This window comes from Lepidochelys olivacea, assembly GCF_965140295.1.
Source record: "Lepidochelys olivacea isolate rLepOli2 genome assembly, chromosome: 13".
In the NCBI taxonomy this organism is placed as follows: domain Eukaryota; kingdom Metazoa; phylum Chordata; order Testudines; family Cheloniidae; genus Lepidochelys; species Lepidochelys olivacea.
The window spans coordinates 28,188,319-28,205,833 of NC_140423.1; the positions used below are offsets into that span (position 1 = coordinate 28,188,319).

General features: G+C 46.9%; 1 protein-coding gene across 1 annotated transcript; it reads left to right on the forward strand.

Moving 5' to 3' along the window:
* Nucleotides 1-4,433: 4,433 nt before the first annotated feature.
* Nucleotides 4,434-16,426, forward strand: PXMP4 (peroxisomal membrane protein 4). Its single transcript, XM_084646184.1, has 4 exons — nucleotides 4,434-4,717; nucleotides 8,910-8,972; nucleotides 10,613-10,811; nucleotides 11,676-16,426. The coding sequence occupies exons 1-4, from the start codon at nucleotides 4,605-4,607 to the stop codon at nucleotides 11,937-11,939; spliced, it is 639 nt and encodes a 212-aa protein (XP_084502310.1). The 5' UTR covers nucleotides 4,434-4,604; the 3' UTR covers nucleotides 11,940-16,426.
* Nucleotides 16,427-17,515: the final 1,089 nt, after the last annotated feature.

Below are 17,515 nucleotides of genomic sequence, written 5' to 3' on the forward strand. Positions count from 1 at the left end.
CTAAGGAACTCAAGAACAGTATCAGCTACATTTACTGTTAGTAAAAATAGATACCCAGGACTAGAATACTTGCTGATGCATGCATTTTCCATGTTGAACAGAAATTTCTTGTTGGTTCAATTCAAGCAGTAAAAACCGGCAGTTACAGAGAGAGGATGACAAATGTTCAAACTGAGAGCTAAATATGATCCCTTTAAGAATCTTGAAATGATTATATTTGGCCCTCTGGCTGCACTTTGGGTGTTCCTGGTTTAGGGCCCATTTACATGGTAGATATTACCACTTTTAATCACTGCTAAACACGTGGTATTGCCCTGACCATGTTATAACACATTTTGATCTTGCCTGTGTTGATAAGACCAAAACAAGTTATAATTAGTTATAACCCTGCCCTTTGTCTGATCTCCCATTGTGACAGGTGCTGGTATTCCTCTGTGAACTGCTGCAATCAACTTTATCTCCATCCCTCAGCAGCATCAGAAAAGTCCTTCTAAAGACACTGCAGGCCATAACTCTTTCCCAACCCTCCTAACTGCCTCATACACACATGTAATAAGAGGACAGAAAGCTTCAGAGCCTTGCATGAGAGAGCCCTCAGGGCAGAACAGCAGTTGGCCAGTATCACCTTTTGAGTTCTCTCAGAAAAAAGGAACTTGAAACCAGTGGGGGAATGCTGGCAGCATTACTGTACCTGATGCGGGGAGAGATGCTGGATTATTTTCCTTAACCCAGGGGAGACACATTGTAATGAGAAGGGAAGCTTGTGCTGTCATGACCTCTGCGGTTGGGTTTGCCACCTTTTGGGGGTTTGCATTCCCAAACATAGTTGTTCTGGGATCATTATGTCCAGTGATGAGCTGCCAAAATCTTAACAACGGGTTCCCTCCTCACCCCATGAGGGGGTCGTTGCCCACCCCGACACCCCAGGACTCCTGCCCCATCCAATCCCCCCCCCCACATTTCTTGATGCCCCCCCCAGGACCCCTGCCCCATCCACCCCTCTCCCCTGTCCCCTGACTGCCCCCAGAACCGGGCAGGAGGGTCTCGTGGGCCATCGTAATGGGTGCCCGACCTACCCCTAAGAGCCAGAGGCACCTGCCGGGGGACAAGGTGGGGAGTCCTGGTGGTGCTCACCTGCGGCAGCTCCCAGGAAGCATCCGGCAGGTCCATCTGGCTCATGGGGTAGGGGAGCATAACTGGGGGGGAGCAGGGGGATCAGCTGCTCCCCCCACTGATCACATCAAAAGTGGCGCCTTAGGCGCCGATTCCATGGGTGCTCTGGGGCTGGAGCACCCATGGGGAAAATTTGGTGGGTGCAGAGCACCCACCGCCAGCTCCCTGCCCTGCGCCTGGCCCCAGCTCACCTCACCTCCACTCCGCCTCTGCCCCTGAATGCACTGCCCTGCTCTGCTTCTCCACGTCCTCCCCCCCACCCGGCTTCCCACGAATCAGCTGTTCAGTGGGAAGCCTGGGAGGGCTGAGAAGCAGGTGGCGGTTTCCCGCTCAGGCTGAGGGTGGCGGAGGTGAGCTGGGGCAGGGAGCGGTTCCCCTTTGCGCCCCCTGGGTTACCGGCTGCGGCACGGGTGGCCCTCCTCGCGCCCCCCTCCGTGTCCCAGTTCACCTCCACCTCCCTGGGCCTGAGTGCGAAGCTGCAGCCTGGTTCTCAGTCTGCCCCATCTTCCCGCGCGAACAGCTGATTTGCAGGATGCCGGGGGTGGGGCAGAGAAGGGGAGGAGGCGGAGCGGAGGTGAGCTGGGGCTGGGGATGGGGCGGGGAGCTGCCACACCATAGAGCACCCATGGAGTTGGCGCCTAAGGCACCATTTTTGGCTGGTTAAATTTAGAAGCCCTTTAAGATTTGGTTCTCCCTTGCAGAACAACTGGTTCTAAAAGGGCTTCTAAATTTAACAACCGGTTCTAGTGAACCGGTGCGAACCGGCTCCAGCTCACCACTGATTACGTTGTAACAGCACAACATAAATCAATGAGATGATGATGTAAAATTTCTCATACAATAGAGGGAACACACTGGTGAAATCCACTAAGCCTGTTGAGTGCTGCAACAGTGAAACTGGCTGATTCCACAGTTCAGGATGATAATGAAATTAGTTGATCCCACCATGAAATTGGCTAGAGGTAGAATCGAGCCAAACCTAGACAGCCAGAGTGATGAAATTGACTATCACCATATACTTAGTTAGGTATTATTGTTTTATTCTTCTTCTGTGTTTGTACAGCACCTGGCACAATATGGTCCTGATCCATGAGTGGGTGCTATGGTAATACACATAACAACAACATAGTAACTGATCAATCGTAGGGGCTTCTTGGTAGAATAGACGGATCCCAGACTTATGCCATTAAAATTGGTAGAGCTGGTAAGGGTCGTAATGAGGAAATTGGCTAATTCTAAACAGGGCTTTGTCAGTAGATTTACCTGAAGGGGTAAAGAGATGAGCAACAAAAATTGTTAGATGTACGGAAAGACTTCCATATGAAGAGAGACTGAAAAGACTGAACTGTTTAGAGAAGAGATGAATAAGAGGGAATATGACAAAAAGTATACACACTAACGAAGGGCATAAAGAAGGTAAATGAAGTGCTTCTATTAAACTTTTCTCTAAACAAGAATAAGGGGTTATTCAATAAAACTACGCTTTTAGGATTAGAGTTTTATTGGTAAATGTTGGTAAACACTGATTTCACTGTACACACATAAATTTATGAAAAAATATTCTTATCGATGATAGAAATTTACAGTTAGGCAAAATAAGAAAAATCCTGCTTGAGAATTTAGTAGAGTCAGACCTTCATGTGTATAAAACATGTTTTAATGTCAACGTTATCAGAGCTCATTTAAAGATATTTACTTTCTACATTTTGCCATATGATATTGACAATTTGTTTTAAGAGTTTATAAAACTTTTAACTTTTTGAATCTCAGCATTTACCGTCATTAATTATTGTCTGCCCCTTCCATGATTTCCTACAACTGTGAAAATGTAAATAGATAAAAATAAAAAAGCTTAAAACCAATAATTCTACACAACACAAAAAATTAATCTAAAAATATGCTTTAAATATGCTTAAAAATAAACATTGATATTATCTGTCAAAATTAAAATAAAAATCAGATTCTGCCAAGCCTAGAGAGAAAGAATACATTTAAACCTGGCAAAAAGATGACCTTTTCAGGTTTAAAAATTTGTATTAAGATGATGTTTTAAAAAAAAAGTAAACAGTGCAGAGTTTAAGTGTAGGAGTGTCTGGTTATCAGGGAATAAAGTACAGATTATGAAGGGGTGCGAAATTCAGTTTAAGATTGGATGGCATAAGGAATACATAATCTGCAATATCCCTGATTGGGGGTAAAAGCTTAAAGGGTCAAAGTACAGACATTGAGATATGAGGGTATGTTGTTCATATAATGGCTATGTTCAGGTGTGGAGTATAATAAGGGGATACGATGATGAGACTGGATTGACCCTCATTTGGTGAGATTTAATGTTTAGTGAGTTTACGGTTCTAGTTCATATGGTCCAACAAAGTCTCTCAGTCCCTTTCTCATAGTCGATGCATGACGTCGCTCTGGCTCACATCTCCTGGTACTGTCGGTGGCTGGTGATGTGTGCGGTGTAGATGTCCCTGGGCCATCATATGGTGTCAGAGACCATGAGGCGCCACATGAGCAGGGCATAGCGGCGACCAATCCTGCAGGTCTGCAGCACATGCTCGTTGCAGGGGTCCCAGGCGCCAAGGGCTCTGACAATCAGGGCATCCATCTGCACCTCCTAGCCCTTCGCTCTCAGGGTGTCGGCCAGGGGAGTGTCACACAATGCACAATTAACCTGTGGAACTCACTGCCACTGGGCAACACTGAGCTAACGTGTTTCACAGAATTCAAAAAAAGACCAGAGGTAATGAGACCCTCAGTGGTGATAGCGGAGAGAATACTTTTCTTTTAGAAGGCTGCTAAACTAAACCCATCACTAAGTGGCAGAGGTTAGGAAGAGACTTCCCCTCGTGCCCAGCACAGGGTTTCTGTGCCCTCCCCTGGGCGACCGGTACGTGGCCCGTCAGACGCAGGGCACGAGCCCGGGCGCCGCAGCCCGAACCTCCCCAGCCATGCCTGTGGCCCCGCCCGGGGACCCGCAGTGGCTGTAACACGCCTCAGGGGCCAGGCATGGCGCTCCCAGCCCCCACCTCCAGCCCCACACGGCAGCGAAAGAGCCACCCCACAACCGGCCCGCCAGAGGGCCAACCCTCATTGGAAGAGAGTCGCTTCTGTTCTGGCCAATTGCAACAGACCTGGAGGAGGGGAAAGTTTGTGATTGGCTGCAGTATTGGGCCCTTTCCCCAATAGCAAGATCACTTTCGATATCCCCTCCTTAAAGGGGCAGGGCAGCGTCTTCCCTTTGTCAGAGGTTTGATGGGTGGTTGAGGGAGCTCATCGGGGCGTGATGGGCTGAGCTCGCTCCGCGCAGATGCGGAACCTCATCTTCGTGGTGCCCGCTGCCCGCCCGGACCTGTTTAGCAGCGTTCCCATTGGCTCTGTGCGCTGCCGAAGCGGGCCCCCTCCCCTCCCCCGGTCGGAGCGTCGCGGCCATGGGGGCCCAGGCGATGCTCAAGACCCTGCTTTACACCGTCAACTCCCTGCTGCAGCGGCGCAGATACCGCGCGGCGCTGGCCGTGCTCAAGGGCTTCCGGAACGGAGCGGTGTAAGCGGGGTCACCCTTGTACCTAGTGCCGTCCCATGGTGCGGGGCCCAGCTCCCCTCCCCCGGCTGCGCCTGTGTGTGTGTGTGGGGGGGGAGACTCCCCCCCAGGCCCTGCTCCCCTCCCCCGACTGCGCCTGTGTGTGGGGGGGGGGGGGAGACTCTCCCCTCCAGGCCCTGCACCCCTCCCCCGGCTGCGCCTGTGTGTGTGTGTGGGGGGGGAGACTCTCTCCTCCAGGCCCTGCACCCCTCCCCCGGCTGCGCCTGTGTGTGTGTGGGGGGGGGGAGACTCCCCCCCAGGCCCTGCTCCCCTCCCCCGACTGCGCCTGTGTGTGTGTGGGGGGGGGGAGACTCTCCCCTCCAGGCCCTGCTCCCCTCCCCCGGGCTGTGCCTGTGTGTGTGTGTGGGGGGGGAGACTCTCTCCTCCAGGCCCTGCTCCCCTCCCCCGGGCTGTGCCTGTGTGGGGGGGGGGAGACTCTCCCCTCCAGGCCCTGCACCCCTCCCCCGGCTGCGCCTGTGTGTGTGGGGGGGGGGGAGACTCTCCCCTCCAGGCCCTGCACCCCTCCCCCGGCTGTGCCTGTGTGTGTGTGTGGGGGGGGGATGACTCTCCCCTCCAGGCCCTGCTCCCCTCCCCCGGCTGCGCCTGTGTGTGTGTGGGGGGGGGGAGACTCTCCCCTCCAGGCCCTGCACCCCTCCCCCGGCTGTGCCTGTGTGTGTGTGTGTGGGGGGGAGACTCTCCCCTCCAGGTCCTGCTCCCCTCCCCCGGGCTGTGCCTGTGTGTGTGTGTGGGGGGGGGATGACTCTCCCCTCCAGGCCCTGCTCCCCTCCCCCGGCTGCGCCTGTGTGTGGGGGGGGGACGGACTCTCTCCTCCAGGCCCTGCTCCCCTCCCCCGGGCTGTGCCTGTGTGTGGGGGGGACTCTCCCCTCCAGGCCCTGCACCCCTCCCCCGGCTGCGCCTGTGCCTGTGTGTGTGGGGGGGGAGACTCTCCCCTCCAGGCCCTGCACCCCTCCCCCGGCTGTGCCTGTGTGTGTGGGGGGGAGACTCTCCCCTCCAGGCCCTGCTCCCCTCCCCCGGGCTGTGCCTGTGTGTGTGTGGGGGGGGGGATGACTCTCCCCTCCAGGCCCTGCTCCCCTCCCCCGGGCTGTGCCTGTGTGTGGGGGGGGGGGGGGGACTCTCCCCTCCAGGCCCTGCTCCCCTCCCCCGGCTGCGCCTGTGCCTGTGTGTGTGGGGGGGGAGACTCTCCCCTCCAGGCCCTGCTCCCCTCCCCCGGGCTGTGCCTGTGTGTGTGGGGGGGGAGACTCTCCCCTCCAGGCCCTGCTCCCCTCCCCCGGGCTGTGCCTGTGTGTGTGTGGGGGTGGGGGGGAGACTCTCCCCTCCAGGCCCTGCTCCCCTCCCCCGGGCTGCGCCTGTGTGTGTGTGTGGGGGGGGGGGGACGACGACTCCTCTCCCCTCCAGGCCCTGCTCCCCTCCCCTGGGCTGCGCCTGTGTGTGGGGGGGGGGGGGACGGACACACAACTCCTCTCCCCTCCAGGCCCTGCTCCCCTCCCCTGGGCTGTGCCTGTGGGGTGGGGGGGCTCTCTCCTCCAGTCGCTTCCCTTCACCCCCGTGCTGTGGGGGGTCCTTCTTTTCTCCAGGCCCTCCCCCCTGGGCTGTGCCTGTGGGGGGCTCTCCTCTCCAGGCTTTGCTAACCCGTGCCCAGCTGTGCCTGGTGGGGAGGAGGCTCTCCTCCAGGCTCTCCTCGACTGTCTTCTCAGGCCGCGCACACACACATGCTGTACTTGTGAGGTGGGAGGGGGTTTTCTCCCCAGGCCCATACTCAGGGTTCCGTAGGATTGTCCCTTGCCCCACCAGAGTCCGCTGCAGTACAGGCGACCTCCCTCGGAGGAAGCATGCATTTCAGGGAGCAGCTTCTGTAACTTAATTTGAGGAGCTCTTTACAGCTTATTCCAGCAGTGCTTCAAGAAAGGTGGATTACAAAGGGTCACAGACCTAGCAAAAATAAAATAAAGTCAAGCTGTCCTTGTGGGGTGCACTTTAAGCACAGTCCTATCAAAATTGCTGCTCCCAGGTTATGACAGACCCACTCACACATTTTTTGGATAATTTTAAGAACTGTATTCTGATATGTTAAAAGAAAAGGAGTACTTGTGACACCTTAGAGAGCTTATGCTCAAATAAATGTGTTAGTCTCTAAGGTGCCACAACACATTTATTTGAGCATAAGCTCTCTAAGGTGCCACAAGTACTCCTTTTTCTTTTTGCGAATACAGACTAACAGTAGGGCAATTCTTTTTGCCCCTTGGAAAAGCATTTATAATCTGTTTGTTTCTTAGCTGATACCTTTCAGAGGCGTTCTAGTTGCATTCACTTGAGCTGTGAATAAAGACCATACATTGTACAGATGTTTAAAAAATACTCCAAAGAAGGGCTTAATTTCTAAAAGCAGGGTCGTACCTGCTTCTGTTGACTTCAGTGGAAGCAGAATTAGGCCTTTTATCTATATTTAGGGAAGAAAACATATACTTTGGTCTTGTTGGCATGGTGCTGGCAAAATGCACCCAAAGGCTGTGATTTGTGAAGTGCACTAATGTGTTGTGCTCTAAGGGCCCTGTGTGAACCCGCTGGTGCACTCTAAAAAGTACTTTGGTTGCTTTAATGACCTGTTGGTGCACTTTACAAATCACACCACCCTGGTGTGTTTTGCTGGGCCATGTAGGCAAGCCCTAGTTGCCAGCTCCCACTTGTCTGTAGTAACTGAGTGGGTGGGGGAGTCATGGTCAGGTAGCCAGAGATTCAGTCCAAACTTGTCAGAGTATGGCAAGCTAGTTATTAAAGCAGTGAAGAGGAGGTGGGTGTGGGGGAGATTTAAACGTATACTAACATACTGTTTTTAATTTTCTCCCTTTAAGTTACTGATACTTTCCCTGTTTTAAGTCTATCTAAATAAAAAACAATGTTTTCAAATATGAATGCCTAAAGTTAGGCAATTAAAACCATATTAAAGCACCTGAGTTTCTGAGGTGTTGAGCACTCATAGCTCCCATTGGTTTCAGAAGGCGCTCTGGGTGATCATCGTTTCTGAAAATCAGGCTACATGTTCAGGTAGTTAATTTTAGGCTGCAGAGTTTAAAATCTTTGTCCACACCCCATACGCAGACACTTTGGAGGATTTTTTTAATCTGGGGGAAATAAATTCAAATTAAGGGGGAAAATAGTGCAATCCTAGAAGCTGTAAGAAACTGCAGAGAGGACTGAAAGAAGTTTATTTCGTGACTCATGTTTTTGCTGCAATAATTTAAAATTGTTCAAATCTTAGACCATGAAGCCCAACTCCATCATCTGCCAAGATTTAAACTTGGAGCTCGAGAATAATAGGAGGAGAAGAAAAATATGAGATGAATTCTGTGGCCTGATGAATGTTTTCTCTCTGCAGGTTTGAGGTTTAGTATTCCAAAATCAACAAGCAGAGAGCTGTGTAGGATTGTGAAATGAAGTTACATTTTGGTTAAAACATGGATGTGTAGAAGGCCCATTGATCCACTTTTGAATTGCATCATTTGGAATAGGATAAACTGAATACTTAGCTGTATAGCTCTGAGCACTTAATAAAGATAACTAGCACTATGAATGATGAACAGAGCCCTGAAAATCCACGGATATCCGCTTTATATCTGCAGATATTCGTGGACCATTTTTGCAGATCGCTGATGGATTTGGATCCAGAGTTTACATCTCAAGCCCTGCAGATATCCGTGGATCATTTTTGCAGATCAGATACAAATTTTGTATCTGTGCAGGGCTCTATTAATGCATTCATGGCCTATTTTTTTTGTAAAGGTGCTAATGCCCTTTCAAGTGCTCAGAGCTAGCATTTCTTTATTTACTTCAGCTGAGGTTGTTTGGTTTTATTCTCATTTGGAATGTGTTAGGTTTAATTGCCTTCATTATTTTTAAGTTACAGTCTATTAGCCTGTGGCTATTTGGCTGTAAATACCATATAAATAAAAAATAAAGCTACCAACCCATTGATTGAATTATCAGGCCATGTATTGAAATTGACTTAAGCTGATCAACCAATGACTTGTGGTTTATTTCCACTATAATATAAGGATTAAAAGATCAATAGTTGGCTTACACTAATAAAAAGCCCTCTGAAAACATTGTGTGTATGCATATAATAATTTTTCTCTTGCAGCTATGGAGCAAAGATCCGTGCCCCCCATGCTCTGGTGATGACCTTTCTCTTCAAGAGTGGAAGGTACAGACATTAGCTCTTCCTTTCTGGCATTCTCTGTAAGGATGAGAGCATGCTACAGTCATCCATTTTTTAAAAGTGAACTCTTTGAAAACACCAGACCTGTTCAGATCAAATGCTTGTTTTCCTAACTAAATGGGAAAATCTCACAATGTGACTTTTTAAAAATGCAGATGACAAGCAGAATGCAGCCTGTTGTTTCAGAGATTCAGGAAGCTGATATCTCACCTCTGAGCTAGGCCTTGGTTATACAGTATTGGGGATTTTTCCCAGAGGGCCAGCCACCAGTACAACTAGGGCAGACAAGGAGAACTGCCGTTAGTCCCAGTGGGACTTACCTTGTTTCAAGCAGGGTTAAACTGCACCAGTGCAAATTGTGTAGACAAGGAAAGCCCCCGGGTGGTTTTAGAATCATAGAATATCAAGGTTGGAAGGGACCCCAGAAGGTCATCTAGTCCAACCCCCTGCTCAAAGCAGGACCAATTCCCAGTTAAATCATCCCAGCCAGGGCTTTGTCAAGCCTGACCTTAAAAACCTCTAAGGAAGGAGATTCTACCACCTCCCTAGGTAACGCATTCCAGTGTTTCACCACCCTCTTAGTGAAAAAGTTTTTCCTAATATCCAATCTAAACCTCCCCCACTGCAACTTGAGACCATTACTCCTCGTTCTGTCACCTGCTACCATTGAGAACAGTCTAGAGCCATCCTCTTTGGAACCCCCTTTCAGGTAGTTGAAAGCAGCTATCAAATCCCCCCTCATTCTTCTCTTCTGCAGGCTAAACAATCCCAGCTCCCTCAGCCTCTCCTCATAACTCATGTGTTCCAGTCCCCTAATCATTTTTGTTGCCCTTCGCTGGACTCTCTCCAATTTATCCACATCCTTCTTGAAGTGCGGGGCCCAAAACTGGACACAGTACTCCAGATGAGGCCTCACCAATGTCGAATAGAGGGGAACGATCATGTCCCTCAATCTGCTCGCTATGCCCCTACTTATACATCCCAAAATGCCATTGGCCTTCTTGGCAACAAGGGCACACTGCTTACTCATATCCAGCTTCTCGTCCACTGTCACCCCTAGGTCCTTTTCCGCAGAACTGCTGCCTAGCCATTCGGTCCCTAGTCTGTAGCTGTGCATTGGGTTCTTCCGTCCTAAGTGCAGGACCCTGCACTTATCCTTATTGAACCTCATCAGATTCCTTTTGGCCCAATCCTCCAATTTGTCTAGGTCCTTCTGTATCCTATCCCTCCCCTCCAGCGTATCTACCACTCCTCCCAGTTTAGTATCATCCGCAAATGATGCTTTTGCTGATGCAGCTGCTCCAGTGGCTGGCTGTCAATTTCTGGAATGATGATAAATCATCAGTGTACACACAGACCTCGACTGGATTCTGATCAGTGACCTAGCAGTGAAATGAGCCATCCTCACAGCTTTGTTTTTGTTGAGCCTATTCAGAAAAGAAAAGTATTGCAATAGTGTCTACGGCCTAACCAAGAATAGGCCCCATTGTGCCAGGTGCTATACGCACAGAGGTAGAATGTTCTTGACCCAAAAACCTTAGTCTAAGTAGACAAGGTACCAGCAGAGTGAACAGTGTGATGGCCACGTTATTGCTTTACTAACGTTTGTTTGTTCCTTTGCTCAGTTTAAGAGAGAAACTGAAAGCGATTGCTCAGGCCACTTATACTCATTCCCGAAACCTGGCGTATTTTGTGTTCACTTACAAGGGGCTGATGGCGCTGCAATCCCGACTACAGGGAAAGAACTTTCAGTTGCACTCCTTCGTAGCAGCCTGTGTTGGAGGCTGGTTAGTGTTTGGTGAAAACAATCATATCAACAGCCAGGTAAACAAATGTATTTGTGGAGTTTTATCTTTCTGACCTTGCCCAAAAAACATGTTGTGTACCAGCTGGTTTGACTAGGATTTAAAAAACAAAAAAGGACTGATGCTGTAAGTGATGCTCTAATGTGATATGGCCACCTTTCATATTTAGCTTGTTTACTGTCAAAGCCTAGAGGAAAATAGTTTGCATCAGTGGGTAGTGCACACAGCATTGGGAGCCTTGTGACCTGCCTTGTATTTCTAGTTCTGCCACTGACTGGTGGGATAGCCTTGGGAAAGCCACGCCGGCCTGTTCCACGCATAGACTTGCACTGGTTTAACTGAAGTTGTGATTTAAAACTGATATAGTTGAACTGCCACAGAACTCTCTTTGGACACACTTAATTTGATTTAAACCTGGCTTATATTTGTTTAACTGACGTAGTAAAATGTACAGTTTCAGGTTATACCAATGTAAATGATATGAAACTGATATAAGTGTGCCCATGCAGTTTATCTAAATTGGATTTTAAAATGAAGATGCAGAGCCAATTGACTGAGCTCTTGGAAAGTTGATTTCACTCCACCTTGTGAAGTGTATTAGCAACGCAGCATCTACTGCTAATACAACTGAATTGCCAAGTGATAGCATGTGGTACCAGATGAAACCTATTGCTCAGCAGAACTAGAGTGCCAATGAACAAAGCAGGACAGTAATCATGTTAGGAGGATACAAACACACACTACAATGTTGAAGGCAATTATATAGTAAACTATGGTCAGATATTAACTTTTTCTATGTCTTTAATTTCCAAGTTGCTTGATTTGGTCGGATTTGCTAGCCATGTTACTAGGCTAATATTCCTTGGGTTTTCTCTTTATGTAGATAAACATGTACCTGCTGTCTCGTATTCTGTTTGGCTTGTCCCGACTGGCAGTGGAGAAGGGTTATATCCCAGAACCCAAGCAGGACCCTTTCCCGATCTTTGCTGCTGTGACTTGGGGGATTGTTCTGTGGCTCTTTGAATATCATCGGCACACTCTCCAACCCTCTCTGCAATCTTCCATGACTTACCTGTATGACGACAGTAACGTATGGCACGACATTTCTGACTTCCTTATTTATAACAAAAGCAACGCTCAAAAGTAATTTGCTAATCCCCAGCGATCTTTGAATAATGGCACATTCCAGCAACAATGGGGAAAGGATTTTCTGCTGCCCTTGATTAACGCACTTCTTATTATTAGGATCTGTCCAACAAATTTCCCTCTTGTGTCTTGGCCAAAATGTTGTGAATAACCTAATGATCTTTTCTTGGCTCTCTATTGGCCACACCGGGACTCCACAGAAACCTGTCCCAGTGCCACAACAAGAGCAAAATGTTCCTGGATTAATTTGATTTCAAAAATTCTTTTCTACAAGAGACATTATGTTCCCCACATTGTAATAGTTAATTCTTTTAAAGAATGCACTGATTTTAAACCTTGACAGCTCGAAAGTAAACTGTGACTATAGTTTATATGATACTGAAACAAAATATGCAGTAGGGGACTAATGGAATGCTCATGTGCTAGAAATGCCTTTCACAACCACTGTGTTAGCAGTGGAAGGAATGCAGTGATTTCCAGCCATACCTCTCTATATGTTGGGTCTTTTCTGAGCTGATATATTTATCTGTCATTTGCTGTGTCATGTCAGAAGGTCCTGATTTCTGTGAAGCATTGGAAATCCAGACTAAACAAGCTGTGTTTCTTCAGTGAGTTTTCTGTGCATTTTGCCCCCATGTAGATAATAGGATGTTTGCATTTAAAAGCATTTGGCTTCTTTGGGACAGACATGGTACCTTGTGCTTTGAATCACCATTTATGCTCAGTCTTTGTCATTCCTTTGGATTATCTAGTGCAGGATGTTTTACTAATTATTCCCCCTATTTAATTACAGCCCCTTTTTATTTCTGTGCCTGGACTATGAATTCCATACAGTAGAGAGAATTTACAAGCGAGGGATTAAAAAGAGGTTGAGCCCCTGGTGTTACTTTTCCCTTCTGTCCCCTGGAAGGAGGATATATCTGTGTAAATTGAAGCTATCTTTGGATCTTAGCCAAAAGGTTAATATTTTACACTGGACCTAATTAAGACCACTCCTTTAATTGTTCAAACTACTAGATCATATACTGAATACTTGAGTTGGACCAGTGATCAGTATTTCATATGATTCTTGGTTTGCAAGAATTAGTAACTAGTTCTGTTATTTTTCTATATAAAATCTATCACTCAATTAAAAATCACAAAGTTTCATGTTTTTTTTTTTAATTTCTCAAATTACAGGCAAATTCTTGCTTCTTTAAAATCACTGTCTTCATCTACATAGTTGGCTGATATCTTTGCATTGCTTATGTTTTGAATGCTGCACTTTAATTGGAATTAAAGTGTCTTTGATAATGTTCAAAGTTCTCAGTGTAGAAAAAAAGATTGCGTCTTTTGCTGACTCATTGTGTGATGATATTTTTGACAAGATTTCAGAAAATCTCTTCCAAATCTATGACCTGACAGCTATGGTATAATTGACCAAAATCTTCAGAAAAAAATTCTCAGGTTTATAAATTACCATTGGGTTGCCTCATTAATTACATACACTTGTAGAACAAGACACGAAGACCGCCACCTCTGTGAGCTGTGTCATTAGAAGTCGATAACTTCTTGATTGTGTAAGACACTAACTTCTCAGTGTAAAAGCCATGCTTATTTCCCCTAAAAAACGTGAACTAAAATTTCTGTTGGTGATAATTATATCAGATCTGAAGCTCTATAGTTACCTGCCAAACACTTGTAATTGCGTGTTCGGCTGTTCAGAGAACTGCTTATTGCTGTTCACCTGGTGATTTTTATGCTCTGGCATTATCATTTCCATCTCTTTCATGACTGTATAACCAAACTTCTGTCAGCTAGAGTTCTAGCAACATCTCAGCAGTACCTGCAAAAATCCCTTCTCTCTAGGAATCAATTGCTAGCTTCACTTTCATGGTAAATCAATGAGAGTCTCAAACCATCTGCAGCTCTGATTCACAGAGCCAGCTGCTGCCATCAGAAGCCAAACTGGAATTTCACCACAGTAGCAAGTTCTACATATCAGGGGCCATTAGCTGTGCTTTTTAAAGATGGTTGTTTTCCTGCTCTGTGTGGGTAGGACGTTAGGCTGCAAGTTACTCCCTTTTCCAGGGAAGTAAATGGAACAATTCTTCATTGGTACCAGCACACATCACTCTTACTAAAGCCAGATAGATGGCGATGAAGCCCTTATGCCCCTGAAGTGACAGAACAATACCAGTGTGTAATAGGGAAGTGAACTAGAAGTAATTTCTGTCTGTTGCAGACTTCTGAATACATACGTTACATTCATCTCTCCCCACCCCCCACTGTATTGTCTGGGGAATTCAGTCTTCTGTTTCTTTTATTAGCGTTAAAACCAAACAGAAATAAGGAGATAGTTGTGAAACCATCTGCAAAACAGCCAGCCCCCAAGAATGAGAAAGGGAGACACTGTTTTTCCAGTCCTGATCTCTGTAAATCAAAACAGACATGAACACAATTCACGTTTATCACAACCCAAAGTTGGATTGTTGCTTCTAACCAGGGGGAAAAATTCTGAGAGGAACTTAACACCGCTTCACTCGCCCCGATGTCAGGGAAGGTTCAGCACTGTGTGGGATGAGACCTTAGCTTGCCAGGACTCCCTTGTAAACAAAGCTGTGCAGTAGCAGGTCGGTGTACCTCTGGGATATCAGTGGGCAGAACAAAGAGACAGAAGCTAGAGAACACTTTAAATATGATACTTGCCCACTTTTCAAAGTTGGCTCAAATCTTCTTCCCCAACTTGATTCAAACCGTGAAGGAAACTAAACATCTGAACCATTTAAATGCTCAGGAAAGCCAAATATCCTAACATTACATGATTTAACAATGTTTTCACAGACCAAGCTTTCTGTGAAGAATGCTTCCATCGACCTAGTTACTGTTGCGGAGGGAGGTAGTGTTCCTACACCGATGGGGGAAAAAACCCTTCCACATTAGTTTAGGCTGTGTCTACACTACGAGGTTATACCGGAATAATTACAGTCCTGGGGTTGTACCAATATAGCCCCATAGTGTAGACATGGCCTTAATATTGCAGAGGAATGTCTTCAGGGGTTGTATATGCAAGTAGGGGAGCAATCTAAATGGATTCAGGATATATTGATACCCTGACAACTTATCTGGTCCTTGGATAGTACAGTGCCTAGGGCAGAAGGGCCTTTCTGAAGGGGAAGATCTATGCTTGTCAGTTGTCACTTTAGAGCTTGCCACTTTAGAGGCAGGAGAGAATTCTGAGAAGTGCTTACAAACATTGCAATTGTTATAACATGCTCTGTGCATAGCATGTTGATCTACTAACCAGCATATCTATCCAAATACTAAATATATACATGGGGGCCGGATCTACTGAAATGGCCAAAGCGCACAGGTCAGAGGTTGGTGTGGAAAGGAGGCCTGATCGTAGTACTGTATGACTTTCTATCCCCTAGCCCTCTGTGTTAGAGCAGACCTCAAACTGCTCTAACAAACTTGAGCCTTGTTGCAGTGTCCACAAGAGACCAAAAACCAAGCCCAGAATCATCAGCCATATTCCCTTTTCTCCAGCCACAGCCCTCCATCAACACTACACTACCTCAGAATCATCCCTACGCTCAAGTGATCCTTCTGGGCCAAGTAAGCCACCCTCATGGGAGGCTTTTGCTGGCAGTACAGGCAAAGAAGCCCCCTCAGTCCTGAGGATTTGGCCCATTGTTTGTGGACTTAAGCCCACATACTGTCAGCTCCCTTAGTGGAAATTCCCACCTATTAGAAGAAATGTCTGTTCTCCAAACCCATTTGTACTGACTCAATACAAATGTGGTCTCTTAGGAAACAGTTTACTGATTGATATTATTTGCCATCTGAAAAACTCTTTTCCGGGGTCAAGCTGACCTTGATGTCAGTGGAGTCTGTGCTATTTCTAATATTGACTTTGAAATACAGCCAGCAGGAGAAAGCAGAACTTGCTGTGAATTTTCAGTACGCATAGTTATGTGGGTTTTATAATTAAAATGAGTGTTCTGTAGCTTGAGGGCCTTTTGCTGTCAATTTTCTACATTTGTATGGCTGACTTGTAACATGGGCAAAGGGGGGTCTCTAAGTGCAACAGATGCTATAACTAGAGAATTGTTTCTATGCTTTTCAGTCTAGCTGTGTGTATTTTTATTTACAATTACTGCATGGGAAACTGTCTCATATTGAAACCCTAGCTAATTTTTTGGTAATATAGAATGCATTAAACACATCATCTCAGGCGATTTATTGTAATTATACTGGTTAGAGTGGTAAGGGGGAAGTCTTGCTTGCTTGTAAAACAACAACATTGCGGTAAAGAAAGAGATGGCAGCTAGTGGACGTATCTGCCTCAACAGCCATAAAACATCTTTTCCATCCTATGGACAATGTGTCAGTCCTATGCAGATATCCCGTTTGCCTCTTTTGAGCACGGTTTCTGTATAATGCATCTTTGGATAGTATAATGTTTTGCACTCTTTAATAAATAAATGATTGTCCATCTGTTTTAAATTCTTGTGTTCAGTGATTGAAGTTTAATTACTGAGTATCCTTAATGCCATGTAAAGAGATACTGTGCGAAAAAAGTGTAATCCTGGAGCCATTTGTGTTGCACATTACCCAGTCCTGTAGTCAGTGCCAGTTAGACAACATGGTCAGAGAGGTTAGCCTCCCTGACTCATAACAATGGTATTGTTGGCTGGGTGGGGGAGGACATTGGCTGCAGAGATGAGCTGGGGTTAAAATTTACCTGTATCTTTGGTAGCATGAACCTTCTCACGTTTTAGCAGCTGTGAATGCTGGCAGCAACATGCCCAACTGCTGCTGTGATTCATCTCTGCCTAATATTAGGGAAGGAGGTGAGCTCTCCTGGGCTACATATGATCAGTACAGACTTGGAAGTGTAACTGTCCAGTAGATCTTAGCTTTGGAAATAGTAACAAAGAGGAGCTCTGAAAGACCTGCTTTCAATCAGTCTTGTCCTGCATCTTGAAGATGGCCAGGCCTGGTCTTCAGTAGGCTGCAGCCAGGAGCAATTGCCAGAGATCAGATGTGGCCTAAGTTAGCCCTGCCCGTGGAGTGATCCATTCACCAAAATTGCCACAGAAGCACATAGAGGGAGGAGTGGGTCTCTCAGTCTTGGTCCCTTCCTGGAGTGCTATACCCGGTCCCCGCACAAATATTTCCCCTTGGCAACGGCAGACGTATGGAGGTAGCATGGTCCAGTAGGTAAGGCACCAGACAGGAGACTTGGATTCTGTTCCTGCCACTGACCTGCGGTGTGATCTTGAGCATGTGACTCATTTTCTCCAGAAGTAAGAGAGCGATCTTGGTGTCTATTTCAACTTGAGATCTACAGTGGAGAAGTGCTGTTTAGATGCCAACTATCTCAGCAACTGCATCTGTTAGCAGGACGCTAATTGACTTAAAAAAGTGATGCTTACTAGTAAACTAAAGCCCTGATCTCAGAAGGAAGGAAGGCAAAGAGGTGTGGGTGCATAGCACCTCTAAGGATAAGACCCAGACTTGTTTGCTACTGTAACAGTGCCACTTCATAAAGTGGGTTCAAGATAAAGGATTTTTACATTTTGGGTTGTTTCC

Excerpts from the sequence above, each read along its gene's own strand:
- PXMP4 (XM_084646184.1), top strand. The coding sequence starts at position 4,605 with ATGGGGGCCCAGGCGATGCTCAAGACCCTGCTTTACACCGTCAACTCC. Across the intron at positions 4,718-8,909 it reads GGCTTCCGGAACGGAGCGGT|CTATGGAGCAAAGATCCGTG; the intron begins GTAAGCGGGGTC and ends TTTCTCTTGCAG. Across the intron at positions 8,973-10,612 it reads TTTCTCTTCAAGAGTGGAAG|TTTAAGAGAGAAACTGAAAG; the intron begins GTACAGACATTA and ends TCCTTTGCTCAG.